Raw genomic sequence first — 24,084 nt, 5'->3', positions numbered from 1 at the left:
GGTGTCTAATAATTATCTTTTGTGACCTGCAAAGGAAAGGTATTGCCTGCAACTAAGAACTGGGCCAAAACAACCCCAACTACTTGATGATTTTAAAACTGTCTCAACTTTAGACCAAAGAAGAAATAAAAACTGTACTTATATCATGTTTGGAAATTAACTACAATGAAAATATCAAAATTTATGGGATTATACCTAAAGCTGTATTTAGAGGAAAATTCATAGCTTTAAAATGTTAATATACAAGTATCATTATTAAATATGAGACATTTTTTATACAGCAGGTTCTTATTATCTATTTTATACATATGTATTTGTTTATTTTTATTGAAGTATAGTTGATTTGCAATGTGGTATTAGTTTCTGATGTACAGCAAAGTGATTCAGTTCTATATATATACATATATATATATACATACATAAAACACACATATACATATGCATATATATATTCTTTTTCATATTCTTTTCCATTATGGTTTATTATAGGATATTGAATATAGTTCCCTGTGCTATACAGTAGGACCTTGTTGTTTATTTTATATATAGTAGCTTATATCTGCTAATCCCAAACTCCTAATTTATCCCTCCCCCACCCCCTTTCCCCTTTGGTAACCATAAGTTTGTTTTCTATGTCTGTGAATCTGTTTCTGTTTCTTAAATAAGCTCATTAGTATCATATTTTAGATTCCACATATAAGTGATATCATATGGTATTTCCGATCAGATATTTTTATCTTTCCTTTAGTTATAGTCTCCCTTTCAATTTTAAGATGTTACTGAATCTATAAATAGATAGTGCAAAATGTTCTGTACTTCAGGTATTTCACTAATTCAGATGAGTATGTCGGAATACTCCTCCAACCAGGCTGAACCAGTGAGGTTTTTTTGTTTCTAGAAGGCTGATTTCCAGTGTATTCACATATTGCACAAACCTCCAGCACTTTTATGAAATCAGATCGATCACTTGTACTGGTGCCCAAATTTGCTGCCAAGCTCATAGTAAAGTGAAGCTGGGTAAAGTGAAGCTGCCGTTCTGGACAGAACTGACTAAGCAGAGTAGATGCTTGATCTTGGGGTTGCTACTCTCCAGGCCAACCAGCTGCTCATGTGGTGGCCCAAGACAAGCTACCCAAGAGGAACAACCATGATAAACTGAACCAATCAAGTCTGCCTTCTTAGGGCATCTGAAGAAAAAAGGAAGTAAGAAATATGTAAGAACTTGGTAGTGGAGGCAGAAACAAGAGACCCCTGGAGAGAAGGCAGTAAGCATAAGTGACGGAAATGCAAAGGCCAGAAAACAGAGAGAAACAGAGTACAAAGTCAGTAATGGCACAGGCAGCAAAAAGAGAGAAAAGCTGATTCACTACAATGGTGGAACAGCTGCCACATAGGGAGAAAACGAACCCTGTTGCTGATGAAATAACCAAACAACAGAAATAGAACTGTATATGCTATATTCTGAAAATCATTCAAATTTCTCCTCTTCCATAAGCCCAAGTTAGGCTGCTCTTTCTGTTTTCCTTACTTTCAATGTATCCTCTAGTGTCTTTCTGTTCTTGTAACTTAAAATAGAATCTATCACTATTAACTAAGTTTGCAGTTATTCACTTAAACACAGATCAATGAATTTATGATAAATTGCTATTCTGAAGGAATCATTTTAGTCGAAAAAATATGTTAACTGTGGTTAGACATTTACGTAACATTTTATTTCTTCTGTTTTGAGGCCAGTAGCTAAATTGAATATAGTAAGATGTCTTGCAATTGGCTACCTACACTTACCTGCTACTAATAAATGTAGTTTTTACATTTAAATAAGATGCCTTGAAGTCTCTGGTACTTTCCTCTGTAGAAAAGTTGTATTTTCAACTTGTTCCTTCCTATAAATAAGGAATTGCATTTTCTCACTTCAAGAGAACACTAACTCAATAACTTTTTTATTCAAACCTCACTCAAGGTTTCTATCTGACATAGGAGTGATTGTTCTGGGAGCTTCTAATACTGCAGGTTTGTTAAACCACTGCTGACCAGCATTAATTTACACAGGGACCTGTAAGCCTGTTGCTTACAAAGTGAGTTAATTTTTGGTTCCATCAACAACTCTTTTCTGACTAAGGTCATCTTGTTCTTGTGCCTACAGTGAAAGAATATTTTAGAACTTAGCTTGTGTACTAATAATAGCAAAGCTACTGTTCACTAGAAAATTATAGTGCTCAAGGTCATGAAGCAGAGCTGATGCTTGGAAAGATTTTCATTATCTCCTTTCCTGATTATGCTCTACATTGGCTGGAATATTACTTAGAATATAAAATACCATTATATCAGAGAGCTTACGAACAGTTTGAGGCATCATGCATGCTCTTTATAGACACTCCTTTAAGTTTCATAACACAAAAATGCAACTTTATGTGTTTCTTTTGCCTAATATTCTGTTACAAAGAAATGCAAGGAGTTTGGAGAAATTAAAGGCCCACTGTTATTTGCAGAACTGACTTCTTATGAATAAGAATTTGAAGGCATTATGACCATGTTTCTCATAACTCAATTCTTTAACTATCTGCATCAAGATCACTTATGAGACTCATTTCAAAAATAAACTTTCCTCTTGGTACTTTCCACTCAATTTTGCTGTGAACCAAAAACTCCTCTAAAAATAAAGTCTATTTTAAAAAATGAATCTGGATACAGACCTTACACTTGTCACAAAAATTAACTCAGAATGGATCATAGACCTACATGTAAAATGCAAAACTGTAAATCTCTTAAAGGATAACAGAGAAGATCTAGATGACCTTGGGTATGGCAATGACTGTTTAGATATAACACCAAAGGCACGATCCATGAAAGAAATAGTTGATAAGCTGGATTTCATCAAAATTTAAAAAACTTCTCTCTGCAAAAGACACTGTCAAGAGAATGAGAAAACAAGCCACAGACTGGGAGAAAATACCTGCAAAAGACACATCTGATAAAGGACTGTTATTAAAAAAATACAAAGAATTCTTAAAATGCAACAATAAGAAAATGAACCTTGCAATTAAAAAAACAGGCAGAAGGCCTATACAGACAGCTTACCAAAGATATATTGATACATACGGCAAATAAGCATATGAAAAGATGCTTAGCATCATATGTCATTAGGGAATTGCAAATTAAAACCACAATAAACCTACACACCTATTAGAATGGCCCAAATCCAAAATACTGAGAACACCAAATGCTGGCAAGGATGTGGAGCAACAGGAACTCTCATTCATTGCTGGTGGGAATGCAAAACGGCACAGTCATTTCGGAAGAGAGTTTGGCAACTTTTTACAAAACTAAATATACTCTTACCATACAACCCAGCAATCACACTCCTTGGTATTTACCCAAAACTGTGTCGCACAAAAACTTGCACACAGATATTTATAGTAGCTTTATTCGTAATTACCAAAACTTGGAAGCAATTACAAGGTCCTTCGTAAGGTGAATGGATAAACTGTAATAAAAACAGACAATGAAATACTATTCAGTGCTGAAAATATGAGCTATCAAGCCATGAAAAGACATGGAGGAAACAAACACATATTACTAAGTGAAAGTAGCCAATCTGAAAAGGCTACATACTGCATGATCCCAACTAAATGACACAGGCAATGGAAAAGACAAAACTGTAAAACAAAGGTTGTAAAAAGAGCAGTGGTTACCAGGGGTTAGAGAAGAAAAAGGGATGAATAAGCAGAGTATGGAGGATTTTTAGGGCAGTGAAACTATTTTATATGATACTATAATGGTGGATACATGCCACTAAACATTTGTCCAAATCCATAGAATGTACAATGCCAAGAATGAACCCTAGTATATATACCATGGGCTTTGAGTGATAATGATGTGCCAATGAAGGGTCATCGATTGTGACAAATGTACTGCTCTAGTGGGGGATGCTGACAGTAGCGGAGGCTGTGCTTGTGTGGGCAGAGGGTACATGGGAAGTCTCTGTAGTTTCTCCTCAATTCTGCTGTGAACTTAAAACTGCTCTAAAAAATAAAGTCTATCCAAAAAAAAAAGTTCCCTGGGTTCCATACCAGAGTTACTGAATCAGACAGAATCCTGGAGAAGTGTTATGATCCAAGGAATGTGAGTTTTAGCAAATCTCTTTGGAGACAAGACCACTAATCATGTAGGGAGAGGTGAGAAAAGGAAAGGGGAGAGAAAATGGGAAAGAAGAGATGAGGACAAAAATTAACATTGACTGATATTCTTGTGTACCAACCTCAAAGATTCAGATTCAGCAGAGCTAAAGTGAGGCCTAGAAATCTGTATTTAAAACCTCCTCAGGTGATTCTGAAACTACAATGAGGTACCACCTCACACTGGTCAGAATAGTCATCATCAAAATGTCTACAAATAATAAATGCTGGAGGAGGTGTGGAGAAATGGGAACCCTCCTACACTGTTGGTGGGAATGTAAACTGGTACAGGCACTATTGGAAAACAGTATAGAGGTTCCTCAAAAAACTAAAAATAGAGTTACCATATGATCCAGCAATCCCACTCCTGGGCATATATCCAGACAAAACTATAATTTAAAAAGATACATGCACCCCTATGTTCACAACAGTACTATTTACAATAGCCAAGACATGGAAACAACCTGAATGTCCATCGACGAATGGACAATGAAGATGTGGTGTGTGTGTGTGTCTGTGTGTGTGTGTATAATTGTGTATATATATGTGTCTGTATATATATATATATATATGTATATATATATATACACAACAGAATATTACTCAGCCTTAAAAAAGAATGAAACAATGCCATTTGCAGCAACATGGATGGACCTAGAGATTATCATACCAAGCGAAGTTAAGTCAGAAAGAGACAGACAAATACCATATGATATCACTTATATGTGGAATCTAAAATACAACACAAATGAACATATCTACGAAACAGAAATAGACTCACAGATAAAGAGAACAGACATGAGGTTGCCAAGGGGGAGGGAGGGATAGGGGAGGGAAGGATGGGAGTTTGGGATTAGCAGATGCAAACTATTATATATAGGATGGATAAACAACAAGGTCCTACTGTATAGCACAGGGAACTATATTCAATATCCTGTGATAAACCATAATGGAAAAGAATATGAAAAAGAATATAAATATGTATAACTGAATCATTTTGCTGTACAGCAGAAATTAACATAACACTGTAAATCAACTATACTTCAATAAAATTTAAAAAAATAAAATAGAATAAAACCTCCTTAGGTGATTCTGATAGAGGGCGGGACATCCCTACATCCAATGAAGGAGCTTCATGGAAGTAAGGTTTTAAAAAAGAGGAGCATGAGGCTGAAAAGGAGGTTAAAATGGCACATAATATTTCTGATGTAGAAAATAAAATGACTGTTCCGAATGTTAAAAAGAAAAAGGATATAGTCAAAGGCAATGAAAGGATGATTTGAGCAAAGGACAAAACAACTAGAGAAAAGGGTTCTTCGTCCTGAGATCAATAATTACTTCTGCCAGAAGACAGCCCTGCTATGTGTCTCATGATCATATAGGTGCACACTCTTCACCATCTTCATGGAGACAAGGCCGATGACAAAGTTATCTCTGGGGATTTAGTCTCAAAAACAGATTAGGTAGTAAAGCTCTAACATGCCAATTACCAGAGTGGTAGTTTCTAAATGCCACAATGTAAAGCATTTATTATAAACAAGCAAAAAACAACTGGCAGGTCGTTCAGATAAAAATCAGTTCATACAGTGGGTTAAAAAAATCAATTTTTAAAGACGACATTCAAAATCCATCAAGTCGGTAAGTGTGTCCATGAATTAGCACCTAAAACTAGGGTAACCACGTAATTTATTATTCAGAACAGGACACTTTTGAGTGAAAGAGGCTTTTAACAAGTACACCAGGAAAACAGGGGTAGACCAGAATGTCCCAGATTGATCCCAGGCAAACCAGAATGGATATCTCCCTAGTGGTAATACCTCTTTGAACATTAATAAACCTAACAATAATCATCTATACTAACCACAATGTTCCAAAGAGGAATTGACGGTAATTACAAAGTTAGAAACCGCAGATGGTATTAATCCAAGTTCCTTTTTCTCTCCACCCATGTCCTTAGTGTGAAACATCAAATGACACTTTTATAATTACTTGGCACAGCAGTAATTAATACTGATCTTGGAACTTAGTAAAGCTCTACAATAATTTGTAGACCACATTGGATTCAATCTAGTCTTTATTCTGGAATTCATGCAGTGAGCACTATTTCACCAGCTACCTTACCACTACCACCAAGACAACAGGCTCTAACTTGGACAAATTGGCAGAAGAAATTTTAATTTTTTTGTTTTAAGACATAGTATACTTCTATATGGATCTTGAATCCCTAGTGAAATAGTATCTTGATTATGAAACGAAGAGTCATTTCATTGGATTTCTAATATGAAAGGGTTTGGTTTTTCTTTTCTATTTCAACAAATATTTATTGGGGTTCTACAGTATGCCATGCTTTGTCTAAATGATAGATTAAGCAGAGGAGAGAGAGAGATCAAATGATTGTCAATCCAATGAAAAATATTGTTTAGTCACTTGTAATCTATGAGACTAGTGGTTCACAAACCAGACTGCACTTTAGAATTATTGGGGGAGAGCTCTAAAAAAAATCTTGTGGCTTGCCACATAAAAATCTGTACATAAATGTTCACAGTAGAACTATTCATAATAGCCAAAAAATGGAAAGAGACCAAATGTGTATCAGTTGATGAATGGATAAACAAAATGTGGTATATACATATAATGGAATAGTTTTCAGTAATAAAAAAGAATGAAGTACTGCTACCTGCTACAACATGGATGAACCTTGAAAACAGTAAGCTAAATGAAAGAAGCCAGACACCAAAGACCACATATTGTATAATTCCATTCATATGAAATGTCCAAAATAGCAAATCTATAGAGACAGAAAGCAGGTTAGTGACTGTCTAGGACTGGGGATTTGGGGGAGGAATGGAGAGTAATTGCTAATGAGAACAGATTTTAGGGTGATAAAAATGTTATAAAACTGACTACAATCATCAGAGAAATGCAAATAAAACCACAATGAGATATCAGCTCACAACCCTTTGGATGGCTATTATCAAAAAGACAAGCAGTAACAAGTGTTGGTGAACGTGTGGAGAAAAGGGAACCCTTGCACCCTGTTGGTGAGACTGTAAATTGGTACAGCCATTATGGAAAACAGTATGGAGGTTGCTCAAGAAATAAAATATAGAACTACCATATCATCCAGCAATCCCACTTCCAGGTATATAACTAAAGGAAATCAAATCAGGATCTCAAAGACATTATATCTAATGTTAGAACTGCAGCACTCCTTAAGTTTGATACCTGGAGTACATACCTAATCAATGGCATCTTTCCTGCCAATCTTCATGGCACGTGTGCAATCTTCATGTCTAGGACTCTGACACAACTTTCCCTTCAACACCTCAGCACCCTGGCTGGGAAGGAGCCTCACTTAGAATTGCAGTTTGGCAGTGCTGATCTTCTTCCAAACTTGGAGCAGGCCTGACCTCCTGCAAATTGGCTGGCTGGCTGATATCCTGCTTTATGTTAGAGAATCTACCTTGTAATATTCCACACTGTCACTTGCCAGACACTGAGGACCGTCACTGCCTGGACACACTGCTCCTGAAACCCTTACCTGCTTGAATGTTGACACTGGCCTGGGCAAGCCAGAGATAGCCCCAACTGTCCACTTGGATATGACCTGTGATTGCTGGTCCCTGCAGCTCCCTCAGGCATGAGCGTGACATTCCTGGATTCATCTCCTTTTTCTGCTGGCCTGCCAGTAAGGTTACAGCACTACCTCTGTTAATATAAAACATTTATGGTCTTATGGAGTACTGAAACATTGCTTAAAAAGTGTTATTTTTAAAATTTAAAGAGTAAATTCCAACTCACTCTATTTGGAGATACGTTTGAAAATTTCACTGTACGTTAATATTTCTGGAAGGATGGAGGAATCAAACTACATCATATTCTAACTCCATAAAGGTGGGGAATCACAGGGCTAAAGCGTGAGTGACTCAAAAGTGTAGCAACCAACGGCTCTTCATCAACTTGGGGAGACTTAATTGACTGTGTCCAGGGCTCACTGTTAGGGCCACTGTAAGAAATGATCTAAAGGGACCTTCCCTGGCGGTCCAGTGGTTAAGACTCCGCACTTCCACTGCAAGGGGCGCAGGTTCCATCCCTGGTCGGGGAACTAAGATCCCGCAAGCAGCGCAGTGCAGCTAAAAAAAAAAAAAAAAAAAAAAAAGAAAGAATCTAAAGAAGAAATTAGAAATGTGGCCATCAAGGGAAGGCATTTCACTGAGTAGGAATGAAAACCGAGTGGGAAACAGGATGGAAAGCCTTTGTGCAAGATCATATATTTAGAAACAAAAAGAATATGGATATGAGAAGCCAGGCTGTAAGTGCTATAAAAAGCTCAGGGACAAAGCTGAGCACTGTCACCCTAAACATGCAGGGAGGGAGCACTGTTATGAATCAACATAGCTATAAGGTTCAATACCGGGAAGACCATACATTTGCTATGTCAGTTAGTAGAAAGGTCCAAAATGAGAAAACTCAGTTCTGTGTACTTGGGAGGAGCAGCAACCTTGGTTCCACAATTAAACCTAAAAAGTAACAAATGTCCCAAATAGTTGAGAACCCCCAAATGCAACAGGAAAAAAAATCATATATTATAGCCAAGTATTCATCAAATGTTTATTACTTGAATGAATGACAAATAATTTAATCCAACAATCTTCAAATTGCTTAAAACTATGACAATATTTAGCTTTTCAAATTTCATATGACCTGACTCTTTCTGTGCTCTAGTTTCTAAAAGCCTGATAATTCCTTCTATTTCTCTTCAAAAATCCTTATGCTTACAGTGAATAAACTGGCAGCATTATAAAATTATTTTAGTTCGAATGAAAAGGTATATTCCTGCAAGACATTTCAACCAGTTGCAAATTATCTGAACTGAAACAAATAAAATTATGCATTAAATTTTTATATCACTCTAAAAGTTCATGAACTGTATATTCTACCACTCCAGGTTTTACTTAGAAGTTTTTGATTTATTTGAATCTTACCGTCCATGAGATTTTTCTAATGACATGATAGAAATCTTAATATTCAAAAGTGTTTATACTTTTAAAAGGATGGCAGGAACCTGAAACAGACTTCCTACACAAAAGGCCTCCCTGTTTCTAACAGGAATATATCACTGTCAGGTTTTATGCTCAGGTCACACAAAGATGGGCTGTTATTAGAGAGTTGTTTTATACAGTTGGTATTTTTAATTCTCTATTTTTTGGTTCCAAAACGTAGTCTTCATTTTCATCAGGAAGAGAAGTCTGTAATTTCTTCCAGTTTGAATTCATCCATCCACTTTTGCAAATCATTTGCATCATTTATCGTCCATAACTTCGCAAAACACTTCAGCCTTTTCCTGGAGAGAAAATAAAATACTATTTCTTTTATAAATGCAATTGTTAGAGGCCAGTACATCTCATGGAAAGCTATGAAAAGTCTGTAACATTAGACTCACAGGCAAGGTCCTGTGGTTGGGAAGCTATGTCAGGAAGCATCAGCCTTCCTGAGAAACAAGTTTTTCAGTGCTGCTATTATAATCAAGAGACCAAAGTTGTTGATCAGCTCTCTTGCCTCCGAGGAGGGGACAGCCCAGCTTCCTCCCTCTTCTAACTCAGCCAGAGGCTATGTGTGCTCACAGGATGAAAAGTAAAATTGATTTAATAAAATAATGCAGGCTATGGAAAGAGTAAAATGCCAACATAACGGACCTACTTAGGGTCTGAAGAGGGAGTATTTGAGTTCCAATCACTGCTCCGGCACCAACTAGCTGCGTGACCCTGGTTTCCTGGTCAGCTTCCTACCCCCATTTGGCCTCATTTTCCCCAACTATAACATGAGGATGACAGCAGTACCTATCTCACAAGGCTGTCGTAAGGATTAAGTGAGTTAATGTATGTAAAGCAATAAGAACAGTAACTGACACAGTGTCTAGGCTGCTGCAAAGGACTGACTGCCCAGACTTGCTGGTGCACACAGCAAGCATTCAATAAATATTAGCTATTACCAAACCCACATGAATGCACCGGATTCAGTTTGCTTTCTTTGATCTCGCCAATGGAATCGATGTGACAGGCACTTTTAGTGAAAAGGAAAAACAATAAATGCAGTGTATCCTGATAAATCATCAGATTCCATCGCAATGCAACCTCTTCCTATAATTCTGTCTTTTTAAGATAACTTTCTAGATTTCAAAATGTCACATACTAGTTGGAAGAGTTAAAATATTTATAAATAACCTGTGAATTTCACTGCTCTTGCTTTATAGGCTATACAGCAGCAACATGTATAAACTCTCATATTTTATCACCATCTTGCTTATGTATCTTTTGTAGTAAAAGTTTTATTCTAGTTTCTTAAGGGAAAAAGAAAAATAAGAAGACAACGAGAGGATTTAAAGCAGCCCAAAGAACTAAGGGCTAAGCTTATTTTTAAACTCTCATAGATGATTACTTTTCTCTCTAGAAAAATTTTATGTTAATCTATTTTGTTACAAATAACTAGAAATAGGTGGTCACTGATTACATTTGTTTCTAACTTGGCATTGAGGAAAGGATCCAGAAGAGACTGTCAACAGAGGAAACGACATGTCTTTTATAGTATTCCAGCACTTCAGACCTGGTTCACCACCATTTACCACTGCAAAGTGTGGAGTGCAAGGCAGAACCACAGAGGAAGGAAGAGGAGAAAGAGAAGTTGGTTGCACAACTGTACGTTAGTATACAAGTTGGCAATTGTTTAACTAATATTAGGTGTTAATATTTCAATATTTAAATAGGGGATGATTTCCAGAACTAAAAAATATTCTTACAGTATAGTGGTCAGCCAAGATGTTCTATTGGACTAACAGCCTGTTCACTCTTGGTCATATGGTTATGGACCAGGGCAATAATGTCCTGCCCCAGGCCGATCAGACTCTCCAAGCAGAGAAGGAGTGGGGTAGGAGGTAGGTGAGGAGCTTATGTTGTTTTATAATATAATCTTATATTTGGGGAAAAAAGGCTATAATTTATTATTTATTAGTATGATATTTTCCTAGGAGTATCTTCCTTCCAAAGTATGTCTCAGGTTTATATGAAGATTAGTATATATTCATATAGGTTTATATGAAGATTAGTATTAGTATATTAGCTTATATGAAGATTAGTATATATATCATTAGTTTATATGAAGATTAGTATATTAGTATATATTAGTATATATGTCTCAGGTTTATATGAAGATTATATATAGTATTAGTATATATATTAGTATATTAATATATATTACTGACTATATACTTGCTGGCTATTCAGGGTAAAAGGTGAGTGCATTCACAAAAGCGTTCCTAGATGATGGAGAAGTCGGTTAGAATGAAAAATTTGTCACAAACAAATCCACAAAGTAAGTGACGTGTGGATACTGACTCTAATCACCTAGTTATGTGATACTATTATTTTCATTCATGTCCTGACAGAATTCTTCATTTCTGAATGCAACCACTGCATACCTGAATGCAATATACGAATAAAAGAAGTACTCTAAACATTTTATATATTGAGGTTTCCATTAGTAATTTTTTGCATAAATGAATATTTTAGGCAACGAATGTGTTGGTACGTATTAAGGAGTTAATTCTTTAGAAAAATGATTAAAAAAACCAATTTATCAACTTAATAAAGATCTGACTAGAGAGGGCTGAGTGAATTCACATGAGCTTTGGTAAGAGCTGTTTTCATTTTATTGTAATTAAATGTTTCACAATACTTGAAGAGACACTTGAAGGAAGTCCTGATGTTCATTTACAGGACAATCCTCTTCCTGGGACAACTTGGAAGATTTCATTATAAATCAAAAAATGCAGCACAATCATTCTGACCTTTTCATATTTACTAATCCTTCCAGCTCTTTTGATTTGCTAGCTGCTTTCTTTAAAATTTCTCCAGGAACATCTGCTAGTTTAGCCACATTGAGTCCATAACTCCTTGCTGCAACTCCTCTGGTTATTTGATAAAGAAAAGTGACAAAATCAGGAACCTGGTCTTCTTCACCTAAAAAATAGAGTTAAAAAAGAGAGAGAGAGAGAGATAAAGAAAACCATGCTTGAAAGTTGAAAGAAATTAGAGGATTAAAGACAACATACAAATTCTTATAACTTTATTCAATTAAAATTTATAATATGAAAAAGAAATCCATTGTTCCTAATCCCTTGTTAGCTCCTTTTATCAATACTACATATCTAGAAAAGGGTAAATACTGCTTTGAAAATGCTTTTGCATTTAGAATCTATCTTTTAGCTCAGTTAAAATGGTTTTTAACAATTACTCATTGTAAGCTAAGAAGTATTTAGTTTTATGCTGTTCGCTGAAAAATTTCAGCTGACCTGTATCAAAAACGAGTGATTCTGACACATGGTACAATACAATTTCTCCTTTAAAAATAGATTTTTTAAAAAAAAGTGTTTTCCAGTGGAAGAATATATTCACCAGTCTTATAATACACTCTGTAAAGTAACATATATAAAAGATGTTTCTAAGAGTGCTAGAAACAAAACCACAAAAACAGATAAGGAAATATTACATGTTGCACAGTTTAAATAAACAAGACTGAGAAATTCTGGCTTATTAAACATCCTAGTTAACTAAGAGCTATACATATTGAAGTGGATGCTGTTTGGTACCACCCAAATCCCACTCAGGACTGAAGCGTTTACTGCCCCAACTGTCAGGAAGGCTGTTAAGCCTGCAACCCTCAGCTGTGTGCTCTCTTTGGGAACTTCCTCAGCTGAAGAGAACTGCTTCACCCAAGGTCACATCCCATCTTGGGCAAGCTGCGTCCAGTGACTGGTTGCTATGGGGGTTTGTAGGCAGCCTCTAAGATGGCCACCAAAGTTCCCTGCCTCCTAGTGTTCAAGCCCTTGTGTCACTCCCTCTCCTTGAGTGTGGGCTGGTTCAAAGGACTTGCTTCTAGTGAATAGAATATGACAAAAATTATGGCATGTCACTTTTGAGATTACATTATGAAAGATTGCAGCCTGTCTTGGGCACTCTCACTTTCTGGCTTGTTTGCTCTAAGGGAAGCCAGTGGTCATATTGTGGGCTGCCCTATGGAGGTCCCATGGAAAGAAACTGATGTCTCTGGGCAACAAGTCAGTGAGGGCCTGGAAGCCTACCAACAGCCACGTGAGTGAACTTGGAAGTGGCTATTCTGAGGTCTGCCAACAGCATGTGAGTGGGCTGGAAAGTGGATTGCCCCAGTCAAACCTTGAAGTGACTGCTTCCCTGGCCGATACCATGATGTAGCCTGTGAGAGACTGTGAGGCAGAGGTGTTCAGCTTAGCTGCCCCTGGATTCCTGCTCCACAGAAATTATGAGATAATAAATATTTGCTGTGCTAAGCTGCTATGTTTTGGGGGGTAATTTATTATGCAACAGTAGATAACTAATAAAGGTATAAGGCCTGGTTCTCTCACCCGAAGTTGAGGTAACTCTGAAGGACCAACCCTCGTCAGAGCTCTCTGCAGGGTTGGCTGAAGCCTTATAACTGTAACAAAGCCCAGGACTGCCCAGTCCTGCTCGGGTGTTGATCGTGAGAGCACTCCCCAATAAACCCTGGCATGTAAACCTCAGAATCTGCTTCCTGGGGAACCAGTCTACCACATAGTACATATACATGAAGTTAAAACTTTTAAAGAATTGGGATATAATGAAGTACAATAATACAAAGACAAGGCTGTGAAGGGATTCAGAACAAGCCTCCCCAAAATGTGCCACTCTGGCATGCAGACTGTCTGGAGCTGAAGACAGGGGAGGTCCAACAGGCTCAGGAAGGGCTTTTTAGCTCCCCCTTCAACAGCCTAAAAGAATTTAGATGGAGGTAGGGGGGGCCCTGGCTCAGAGACAGACTGTTACCACAGATAACGTTTATCTGAATGACCTATGTATAGGGCAAGACAAACATATAATTACCAAGTATCTGTTTTTCTTATTTCCCTGTGAATTACTCTCCTCCTCTTTGATGCCCCAGTCTCCTATCCCATTCCTTAGCTCAGGATGGCATAGAAGCCTCAACTGCCCAACTTGCCCTCATATTCTTATGAGGCCCCCGTAGATAAATAATTAAATTTGGTTTTCTCCTGTTAATCTGTCTTATGTTAATTTGATTATTAGACCAGCCAAAGAACCAAGAAGGGGGGCTTCCCTGGTGGCACAGTGGTTGAGAATCTGCCTGCCAATGCAGGGGACACGGGTTCGAGCCCTGGTCTCGGAAGATCCCACGTGCCGCGGAGCAGCTGGGCCCGTGAGCCACAATTACTGAGCCTGCGCGTCTGGAGCCTGTGCTCCGCAACAAGAGAGGCCGCGATAGTGAGAGGCCCGCGTACTGCGATGAAGAGTGGCCCCGCTTGCCGCAACTGGAGAAAGCCCTTGCACAGAAACAAAGACCCAACATAGCCATAAATAAATAAATAAACAAATACTTAAAAAAAAAAAAGACCTTCGATATATGTTAATAACATTAAAATTTCCTTTAAAAAAAAATAAAAAATAAAAATAAAAAAAAAGAACCAAGAAGGGTAGAGAACAAATTCTTCCTCCCCAACAGCTGCATACAGTTTAATCTTTGATAAATCTAAAGCAGCTCGGGATTATGCAGCTCTTATTACAAAATTCAATATAATTGCACGGTATTGCAAAAATGTCCAAGATAAACCAGATTCACAATGATTTCTGAGACCCTAGTATACTTATTATAAGTTTATCAGGAGCTTTTCTCATATATTATTTCATTTGATAAATGTGTATGCTTTATTCTTTTATCAGCTAAAAGCTAAAAAGCCAAAAGACTGAACACAACGGAGAAAAAGGATAATGGAATTTTCTTTAACCTCCTCTAAGAATTCAGCAACAGACAAATAATACCTTTCTAAGGGTGGGTGCTAGAGGTGGGAGGTGAAAAGAATGCTGACACTCCCAGGAATACATATAGACTAAAACTCACATTACAAAGCACTAAGAATACCTTGTGCCTCCAAATAAAACTTAAGGAACACAAAGAACAGGTGACAAAGTGGGTGGGAAAAGACTAGGAAAGAAGCATGTAGAAACCAGTACCTGCTAACCTGGATAGTTTTTTGTTACCCTTCAATGCTCACAAGACCCAAACTGAAGTGAACAGCAGTGGGGTATCAAAAAAGCCAATTCTTTTCATCTCAAAGACAAGTATTGCCTTTATCACTTCAACTGGGTTAGTCCTAACTGATTTCTCCACCTCCAGCCTCTCCTCTATAATCTAGCCTCCACACTGACCTTTCTAAAAAAGAGATTAATTCATCTGTCAGTCCATCTGTCCATTCATTATCCATCCATCCATCCACCCATCCATCCATCCATCCAACCATTCATCTAACCTTTTCTGAAAGCCTACTAAATGCCACAAAACCCCCTCATTTAAACACTGCTTTGCTGACGGCTTTTTCCTTTTTTTTGCTTTATATACATATAACATGTAGTATATATAATGTAGCTAGCTAAAAAATGTTTCTTAAATATAGCTATAAAATAGTTAAATTATACAAAATATGATATTGCTCCCAAAAAACTCATTAACATACCTCAGTACAAACAACTGCTGAATTTGTCATCATATGCTGGTCTCTACTTTAGTACTAATTATAGTAGTTCTTACAGCATCAAGGTAAATAATGTAACCACTCTTCCATAATCACCTGAAGGAGCTATTTTTATAGTTACGTTCTACTTCAAGGCTATCTTTCACCACTCTTCCATGGGAGAGAGAGGGAAGAAGAGGGAAAAGAGAGAGAGAAAGAGAGAGGGAGGCGTGTGTGCGTGTACAAAGGAAACATGGAGGTGGAGAGAGCCAGGTCGCAGAGCAGATGGTAAAACGACTCATTTCTTTACAGCTTCAAATAAAAGTTCTTAGTGAGGACCCTCCTTGTAAGCTATGACCAATTTCTTAAACAGGTATTACTGAAAAGCTTATCTGACACTGCTTAGAGTCAGTGAAAGTAATCATCCAAATTTCTGTTTGTTACAGGGAAACTTAGCAAAACTGTTTTAAAGCAAAACTCCTCTAGGCAAGTATTAAAGAGATGTGTGCTGATCAAATACTTTCTGAAGTCACTTTTAGGATAGATTCATAAAAATTCAGAGATGGATGAGGTTAGGTGACTTTTCCAACATCTTATGGACTGGAAGAGACTAAAACGCAGGTTTCTTACTGATGGTCCATTGCTTTATCTACCACACCAAAGGAAACAGATAAGCATAGTATCTTGGAAGTCACCCAAAAGGCCGCTGGGGCATTTTACCGATGACCAATGGCCTCTAATCTAGACAGAAGAGGAATTAGGTCAGAGGTAAAGGACAAAGCATAGATACAGTCAGGGATAATATTGGAAGTGAGCAGGCAATGGAAGAATGCTTCAAGTTTCTGAGTGAAAATTATTTTCAACCTAAAATTCTAGCCCTAGCTAAATTATAAATCAAGTGTGAAGGTATGGAGACATTTTTATTCATGCAAAATCTTAAAAACTTTACCTTCTTTAGTTGATATTATTAGTAGCCTATCCAAAATCTATTCCACTTCTAAGAAAACCCTGATTTATAAAGGAATTAACTCCCTGACCATTTATCTCAGGGAGCAGTGTCCTCATATCCAGCTCCAAATGTTGATCCCAGTTAGTCTAGGCTGATCAAAGTTATCCCTTCCATTCTTACTTCTAGGAATTGGTTTAAGAATGATCATGTGATTCAATCCTGAAAATAAGATAGGACACTGATGAGATGCTAGTGGGTATCTAAGAAAAGTTCCCTTGCTCCTAAGAAAGAGTCACAGGAAAAGCTGGTCCCTTTTCTTCCTTCCGACATTGTCAATTCTGGATGAGATGCCCAAAAGAGCTGCAGCCGTCTTGCTGCTAGTCTGATGATGAAACCAGCAGGGCAGGAAGACAAAGCCTGGAGAACTGCAAAGAAGAGGAGCTGAAGCCCACCCTTCCTGAGGTTCCTGTAATACGAGATTATACGTATCCTCATCGTCTGAGCTGGTGTGAGTCCAAGTGTTCTGTTACTTGCAATCAAATGCACAGAGGAGAGGTTAAGAGACTTCCTAGGATGATAGCAACAGCTGGGCAGCAGGCCTAGGAAACAACCAGTTCAGATGAGCAGGAGGACAAAGGGCTCCAGGAAGAATGACACCACTGGGGAAAACTGGAACCAACAGGTTCAATCATGTGGAAAACTATCTAGAGAGGTGTTTTGCAAAGCTATTGGAGGATACAGGAATTTTCAACAATAGACTCAAATAAAACAATGAAAAAATAAAAACAATTATTACCTTCAAGAAAAACATTGTAAAAGAAAGAAAACATACTTGTCTCCATAATTGGCTCATGAGTAAGCAATACCTACTGGCAGTAATAGTGAAAACAATGAATGTGAATGAAACGGAAAAAACGTGAAACTACTATACCAGGAGGAAGGGGAAGGGAGGGCCAAAGACCCTCATTTAGCAGAAGTCAGTAAATATTGTGTCAGGCTGATGAACCAAGAGATAGGAAAATAAGCACAGTATTTAGAACTATGGAAGAAATGGATGAAAGAGTCAAAAGCAGTTGCCTTGGGACTGGGATGGGGAGGGGCCGTGGAGTAATAAAAGGATGGAAGCAGGGGACCACTGCCTGTTAGCATGAGTCTTTGGATCATTTAGTTTTTAAAAATTATGTTCATGAATAAAAATCTAAATCAATAAAATAAAATGCCAAAACACTTAAGATGTAAGGGTCTGGGTTAGTCGTCAGTTCACATCAAACACTTACCACTGACCCTTCCCTGCTAGTGAACTCTGTTTTGTTTATCCCATTGGATTTTAGCTTATAAGCTCCTCCTGTCACTTTGGATGCAGATGAATAGATACAAAACTGCTTCCATGAGAGAATTTATGATGTGTTTTTCAAGACCGCATGGTGGTGAAAGGCCAGGACTGCCTAACATTACATTTATCTTAGGTCCAGTGCTTTGTTTTATTTGGGCCAGTTGCCTGATATCTTTTTCAAGTCCATCCTTACTTATTACTTTTCCAAAATAAAATTTGGACTCTGGAGTATCTTTGATAATGGATTTTCCATTGTAGCACACCAACTGCATAAACCATCACTGGCCCACAGCTTTAAAAAAATTATTATTGAACAGGGGAAAAAAAAAAAGGCTAAAATCTACTGTATTACTTACAGCACTTGAATTTTTTCTATTGGCTAATGCTGTTCTTTTTCACGAAAAGAACATTTCTAGCAGAGCAGAAGAGAACCTGCAGGCTGAGGACATGGATTCTAGGCTCAGTTCAGCCCCTACCCAGGTGTCTGACATGAGGAACCCACTTTACCTGAGATTCACTTTCCTTGTCAAATTAAGATAACATGTATGGCCAGTATAGAGTACTGCTCTTAGTAAGTAAGTAATGTTAAATGATATTTTGGGAAATGTATTGAGTATTTTTAAAGATAACTAATACACTTGACTGTTAGGGCATCTTTCCTGAGATGGATCTAAGAATAAAACCTAAATGACCCCCTCATCCCACCTTCTTCTTGTAGAAAAATGAGATAAGGAGGGCCAGAGAAGGATTCAGACATGGCGAGGATAAATGCAAATTCTATTTGACCCTAAGCTTAGAGAAAATGAATTTGGACAAATGTCAATTACAATCAACATTCACAGCTTTTATGATTAATAAGCAATAAGTTCATGCTCCTATGAACTTCAAGTTATAAATTATGAAAACCAACAGAATTCTAGTTGTACTTACTACAAGAACAATTCATACCTGGGTCCTGTTTGCTTTCATCCTCATTGACCAAGAATCCCATGTGATAATTCCCCACCTGTTGTGAGTAACTTTTTTCTAATTCACAGACTGGTGGATAATGGGTAACAAAGAGGGTTAAGGATTTCACCTAAAGCAGTGAGACATAATGAAAGTTATTTTATTTTTAAATTTTAATTTAAATTTTTCTCCAACTTCATTTTGAAAAATTTCACACCTTCATAAAAGCTTCAAGACAAGTACAATGAACACTCATGTATTCTTTATCTAGACAACCATTTGTTAATATTTTGCCATATTTCCCCTTTCTTCCTCCCTCCCCCTCTACACACACACACACACACACACACACACTTTTTTCCTGAACCATTTGAGAATTGTAGACATCATGACACTTGGTCCCTAAATACTTAAGATTCTATCTTCTGAGAACAAAAACATTCTCCTACATAACCAGAATAAAATTAATACACTCAAGAAATTTAACAATGATATATCACTATTTACTAATATATAGTCCATGAATTTCCCTTACTGTCGCAATAATGTTCTTCAGAAATTTCTTTATATTAAAAAAAAAAAATCAAGACTCATGTGGTGCACTTAGTCATGCCTCTTTAGTCCCCATTAATCTAGAACAGTTCCCCAGACTTCTCCTTTTTGACTTCTATGTCTTTAAAATTTTTGAAGTATCCAGGAGGGCTGTTTTGCATAATCTCCCTCAATTTGGATTTGCCTCATTCAATTCAGATTAAAACTTATTACCAGCAATATTACATATATACGTAGGTGACATACCCTTTTCAGTATATCACATCAGGAGGCACATGATGTCAATTTGATCTATTATTGGGGATGCTAAAGCTGATTATTTGGTTTAAGTGTGTGCCCAGAAGATTCCTTCACTGTACTGACACCCTTCTCCTTTGTAATTAATAAATAACTTGGGGGGTGATACTTTGAAACTGTGTGAATATCATTTTCACCAACAATCTTTCATCCAAAGGTTTTACTATCTGTTGATCATCATTGCCTGAATCAGTTATTATTCTGGTAGTTAATAAATGTCGATTAAAAACAAACCAAAGCATTCTCTATTAGCTGGAATTTTGTAAAGTAGAGCTTTCCCTTCTTCCTCCCTACCCTCACCATTTTAAAATTTATTTTTGTGTTGTTAGTATCAGTACAGACTTGTGGATTACTTAATTAGCAATGTTTTAAAGCACAGTTATATGTGTTCTAGAAATCCCTATCTTAAGGGAAGTTAACACCAAATCTTGGTCTAAAAATTAGCAGAAGAGGGTAATCAAATTGAAGAACTCCAGTTTTGATTCATCTGCCATTCGCCTTATTAAAAGTCAGAACATATGCCTTCTCTCTAAAAACAATTACAAATAAACCTATTAAGGCAGGATTTCTTTGACAAGTTGCTCTTAAAATCTGCCCTGAAATATCTTAGGACCAGCTGTCTCCCTGGTATCCCTTCCCTGAGCTGATGGGCATTTCTAGCTGGAAGACCTAAGGGTTTGGGTTACACCACTGCCCCCCTCAAGGCCATTTTCACCCTGCAGCAGCAACACGTAGCCTCCCTGACTCCTCCTTTTCCTCTCTTCCCCATCCCAGCAATCAAAAGACATGAAAAATAAAGATTTTCATCCATAAAAAACTTAGGGACTCTTGCTCCTGAAGAATCCTCTTCAATGACTTAACTCCAAGGTAAACTTTATCTAAAACTAACACTTTCTTCATCAACGTTTAAAATATCCAAAAACTGCTACAGAAGCAATGAACACGTAAGTGACAAATTCAATTCTGTCCTAATTTGTTCCTGAAGGTTCTTAAATGACTCTTTGAGATTGTGACAAACTGCTTTTGGCAGCCAGCCTCCAACATGGCCCCAGAGATCTTCGCTTCCCAACGCACATGCTCTTGAGTAGCCTCTTCCACACTGCTCAGGGCTGGCCCTGTGTAGTCAACAACATGATGGCAAAATAAAATGCACTGCTGCTTCTACCTTGGCCTCTTGGAACGCCTCCTCTGGGAGAAGCCAGATGCCGCTCTGTAAGGATACTCAAGCAGCCCGTGGAGAGGCCCATGGCGAAAGAAACTGAGGGCCCTGGCCAATCGCCAGCACCAACTTGCCAGCCATGCGAGTGAGCCACATTGGAAGAGGATCCTGTAGCCCTGGGTGACAACTTGACTGCAACCTCAGAAGAGGCCCTGGGCCAAAACCACCCAGCCAAGCTGCTCCCAAATTTCTCACCTCCAGATACTCTGAGAGACAATAAATGATTATTGTTGTTTTAAGCCACTAAGTTTCAGGGTATTTTGTTATACAGTCAATAGTAACTGATACACTGCTATAGAGTTGATACAATTAAAGGAAACTCAAAGTTGACAAATTCAGCTCTGTCATAATTTGTTCCTGAAGGCTCAAAAAAAAGGAATGTCTTAATTAATTAATCTATTTTTTATTAAATGAAAGATTCTTTAAATTCTGTAGTGCTTTACAATTTTTGGAAGTTTCACACACATGATTTCATATAACCCTGTAATAACCCTTTTTCCCCTTACCCCTAAAAAGCCCCTCCCTGCTTCCTTCTCCCCACTAGTTTGCTCTCTGTATCTGTGAGTCTGCTTCTTTTTTGTTATATTCACAGTTTGTTGTATTTTTTGATTCCACATAAGTAATATCATACAGTATTTGTCTTTCTCTGTCTGACCTATTTCACTTAGCATAATGCCCATCCATGTTGCTGCAAATGGCAAAATTCCATTCTTTTTTACAGCTGAGTAGTATCTTTTTTTTTTTTTTAACATCTTTATTGGAGTATAATTGCTTTACAATTGTGTGTTAGTTTCTGCTTTATAACAAAGTGAATCAGCTATACATATACATATATCCCCATATCTCCTCCCTCTTGCATGAGTAGTATTCTTAAATTAATGTTTAAAAAGTGTGTTTTGGAGGCAGATATAGAACTATATTGAACCTGTAGTTTCTACAATGATTAAAGAAAAGTTCCTGAGCTGTATCTTTTTGCAAATACAGAATTTCTTCAAAAACAAAAAGTATTAATTTTAAAACAGAAAATATGTCATCATTAACTATGTAATCTAACTAAATGTTTAAACAAAAAACTGAGGGCCACAAAACTTTAAAGAAAAGGGGATTTTATTTTTGCAAAGAAATACGAGCAAAAATGCGCTTTTATTGGCTATTTAAGGAAGAAAGGAAGAAATGAAAATGGAAGGAAGACACAGAGACAAAGAAAAGTGTAAAAAGTAGAGAACAAAATAGAAAAAGAAAAACCAAAGAAGAGACAAGGTTCAGGGGCAGGTGCTAAGGTGAGAGAAAAAAAAGGAGAGATCAAAATGAACAAAAACAGAGACAGTTAGTAAAGGGGAGAGGTTGATGGAGATGACAGGGGTGCAAAGTTTGACACAAACAAAAGTTCACATTCAGATGCTTAGAAACGAATTCTGGGACTTCCCTGGTGGCACAGTGGTTAAGAATCCACCTGCCAATGCAGGGGACATGGGTTCGATCCCTGGTCAGGAAGATCCCACGTGCCACAGAGCAACAAAGCCCGTGCACCTCAACTACTAAGTCTGCGCTCCAGAGTCCACGAGCCACAACTACTGAAGCCCACGTGCCTAAAGCTTGTGCTCCGCAACAAGAGAAGCCACGGCAATGAGAAGCCCACGCACCGCAATGAGAAGCCCACGCACCACAACAGAGTAGCCCCCACTCGCCACAACTAGAGAAAGCCCACGCATAGCAACAAAGACCCAATGCAGCCAAAAAAAAAAAAAAAAAGAAATGAACTCTAAAAACAAAAAAGACACATGCACTGAAGGTGTTACTAAGATAGAGACACCGAAAGATCAGATCAAAGGTCTTATAAGGAGATCTTCTAGGATATTGTTGAAAAAAGTATTTCACAGGGCAAAAATGGCACTATCTCTTATTTGGTTCTTTTCTCAAGGATTGGGTTGCAGGTGAATGGCCCCTGCTCTTGATTTAGTTTGCCAAGGAGAGTAAGATACAGTTCTAGGTGGAAATATTGCCAAGGAGGTCTTTCTCCTACTGACCAGGTTTATTCTGCCTCAGCAAAAGAAAGCAAGACACATCAAAGAACTACAAACGTTACTTTGGGCCAATCTACCTGAGTTCCACGTATAGTATTTGAATGATCAATTGCAGGAATAGGATCAACTGCAGGATAATATTGAATATTTCGAAACTGAGGTCAGGAAAACAATTCGTATAGTATGCACCATTCCTGTACAAAAAGGTATGCAAGATACTTACGTCTCTAATAAAATGCTCAAGTGTAGCATAAGCAATGGCGATTCCATCATGGGTGCTTGTCCCTCTTCCCAGTTCATCCAAGATAACCAAAGACTGTGATGTTGCTTTTCTTATTATTTCTGCTGTGTCAGCCAGTTCTTCCATAAATGTACTCTGTCCTTTATATATGTTATCCGCAGCCCCCATCCTACAAACAAGATGACAAAATCCTGATTTTCCTCTGAACTTCATTATTAGGAAGCCAGACATTATGTTCTGAACAATAACTATAAAAGATCCCTACAGGGGTCTATGTACTTTGAGCCAATAACAGTTGAAATTGTATTAAACAAAAGAAAATATGTTGGATATAAAGAGTGTCTAACATCAAATGGCACCTTATAGAAACATTCTGGGTAGAACCTGAGGTACTGGACAGAGCTCTTGAAAAGCAGGGAAACCTCTGACTCGGCCTCTTTCTGACCAATCATTTCAAATCAAGGTTTTGGTACTCACAGGGGAAAACAACGCTTCTCTGTAACACTGTGTGTAAAATCCATGAGTACTAGGACGCTGTACAATCAAAGGCTTTTTCCAGTGTTTCCTGAAGAAGATTCCACACCGATATTACAAATTAAAGTACCATGTTGAAATAAGATAAAACTTTTTTTTTTTTTTTACTAGAACTAGAATTATAGAGGTTTAAATAACCTCAGACACCTAATACAGGTTCCTAAAGTGGACTTCATGGAACAGAGTTCTTAGAGATGTCAAGAAACAGGTTCAAAAGATGTAAGGGTTCTTTCCTGTAAG

At 37.5% G+C, this 24,084-nt stretch overlaps 1 protein-coding gene across 5 annotated transcripts in view; it reads right to left on the bottom strand.

Moving 5' to 3' along the window:
- Positions 1 to 8,825: 8,825 nt before the first annotated feature.
- MSH3 (mutS homolog 3) overlaps positions 8,826 to 24,084 on the bottom strand; it is a 262,769-nt gene continuing 247,510 nt past the window's right edge. For all 5 annotated transcript variants that reach the window (XM_061189407.1, XM_061189402.1, XM_061189403.1 and 2 more), the window contains exons 21-24: positions 23,293 to 23,479; positions 18,978 to 19,107; positions 12,019 to 12,190; positions 8,826 to 9,519 (exon numbers count right to left, since the gene is read on the bottom strand). In XM_061189407.1, coding sequence (XP_061045390.1) covers positions 9,411 to 9,519; positions 12,019 to 12,190; positions 18,978 to 19,107; positions 23,293 to 23,479 — 598 coding nt within the window. In that variant the 3' untranslated portion in view covers positions 8,826 to 9,410. The remainder of the gene's footprint in view (positions 9,520 to 12,018; positions 12,191 to 18,977; positions 19,108 to 23,292; positions 23,480 to 24,084) is intronic.

Source organism: Eubalaena glacialis, chromosome 4, assembly GCF_028564815.1.
Source record: "Eubalaena glacialis isolate mEubGla1 chromosome 4, mEubGla1.1.hap2.+ XY, whole genome shotgun sequence".
NCBI classification, from domain to species: domain Eukaryota; kingdom Metazoa; phylum Chordata; class Mammalia; order Artiodactyla; family Balaenidae; genus Eubalaena; species Eubalaena glacialis.
Note: the sequence above shows the minus strand (reverse complement) of the source record. Positions and strands in the feature narration are given on the sequence as shown.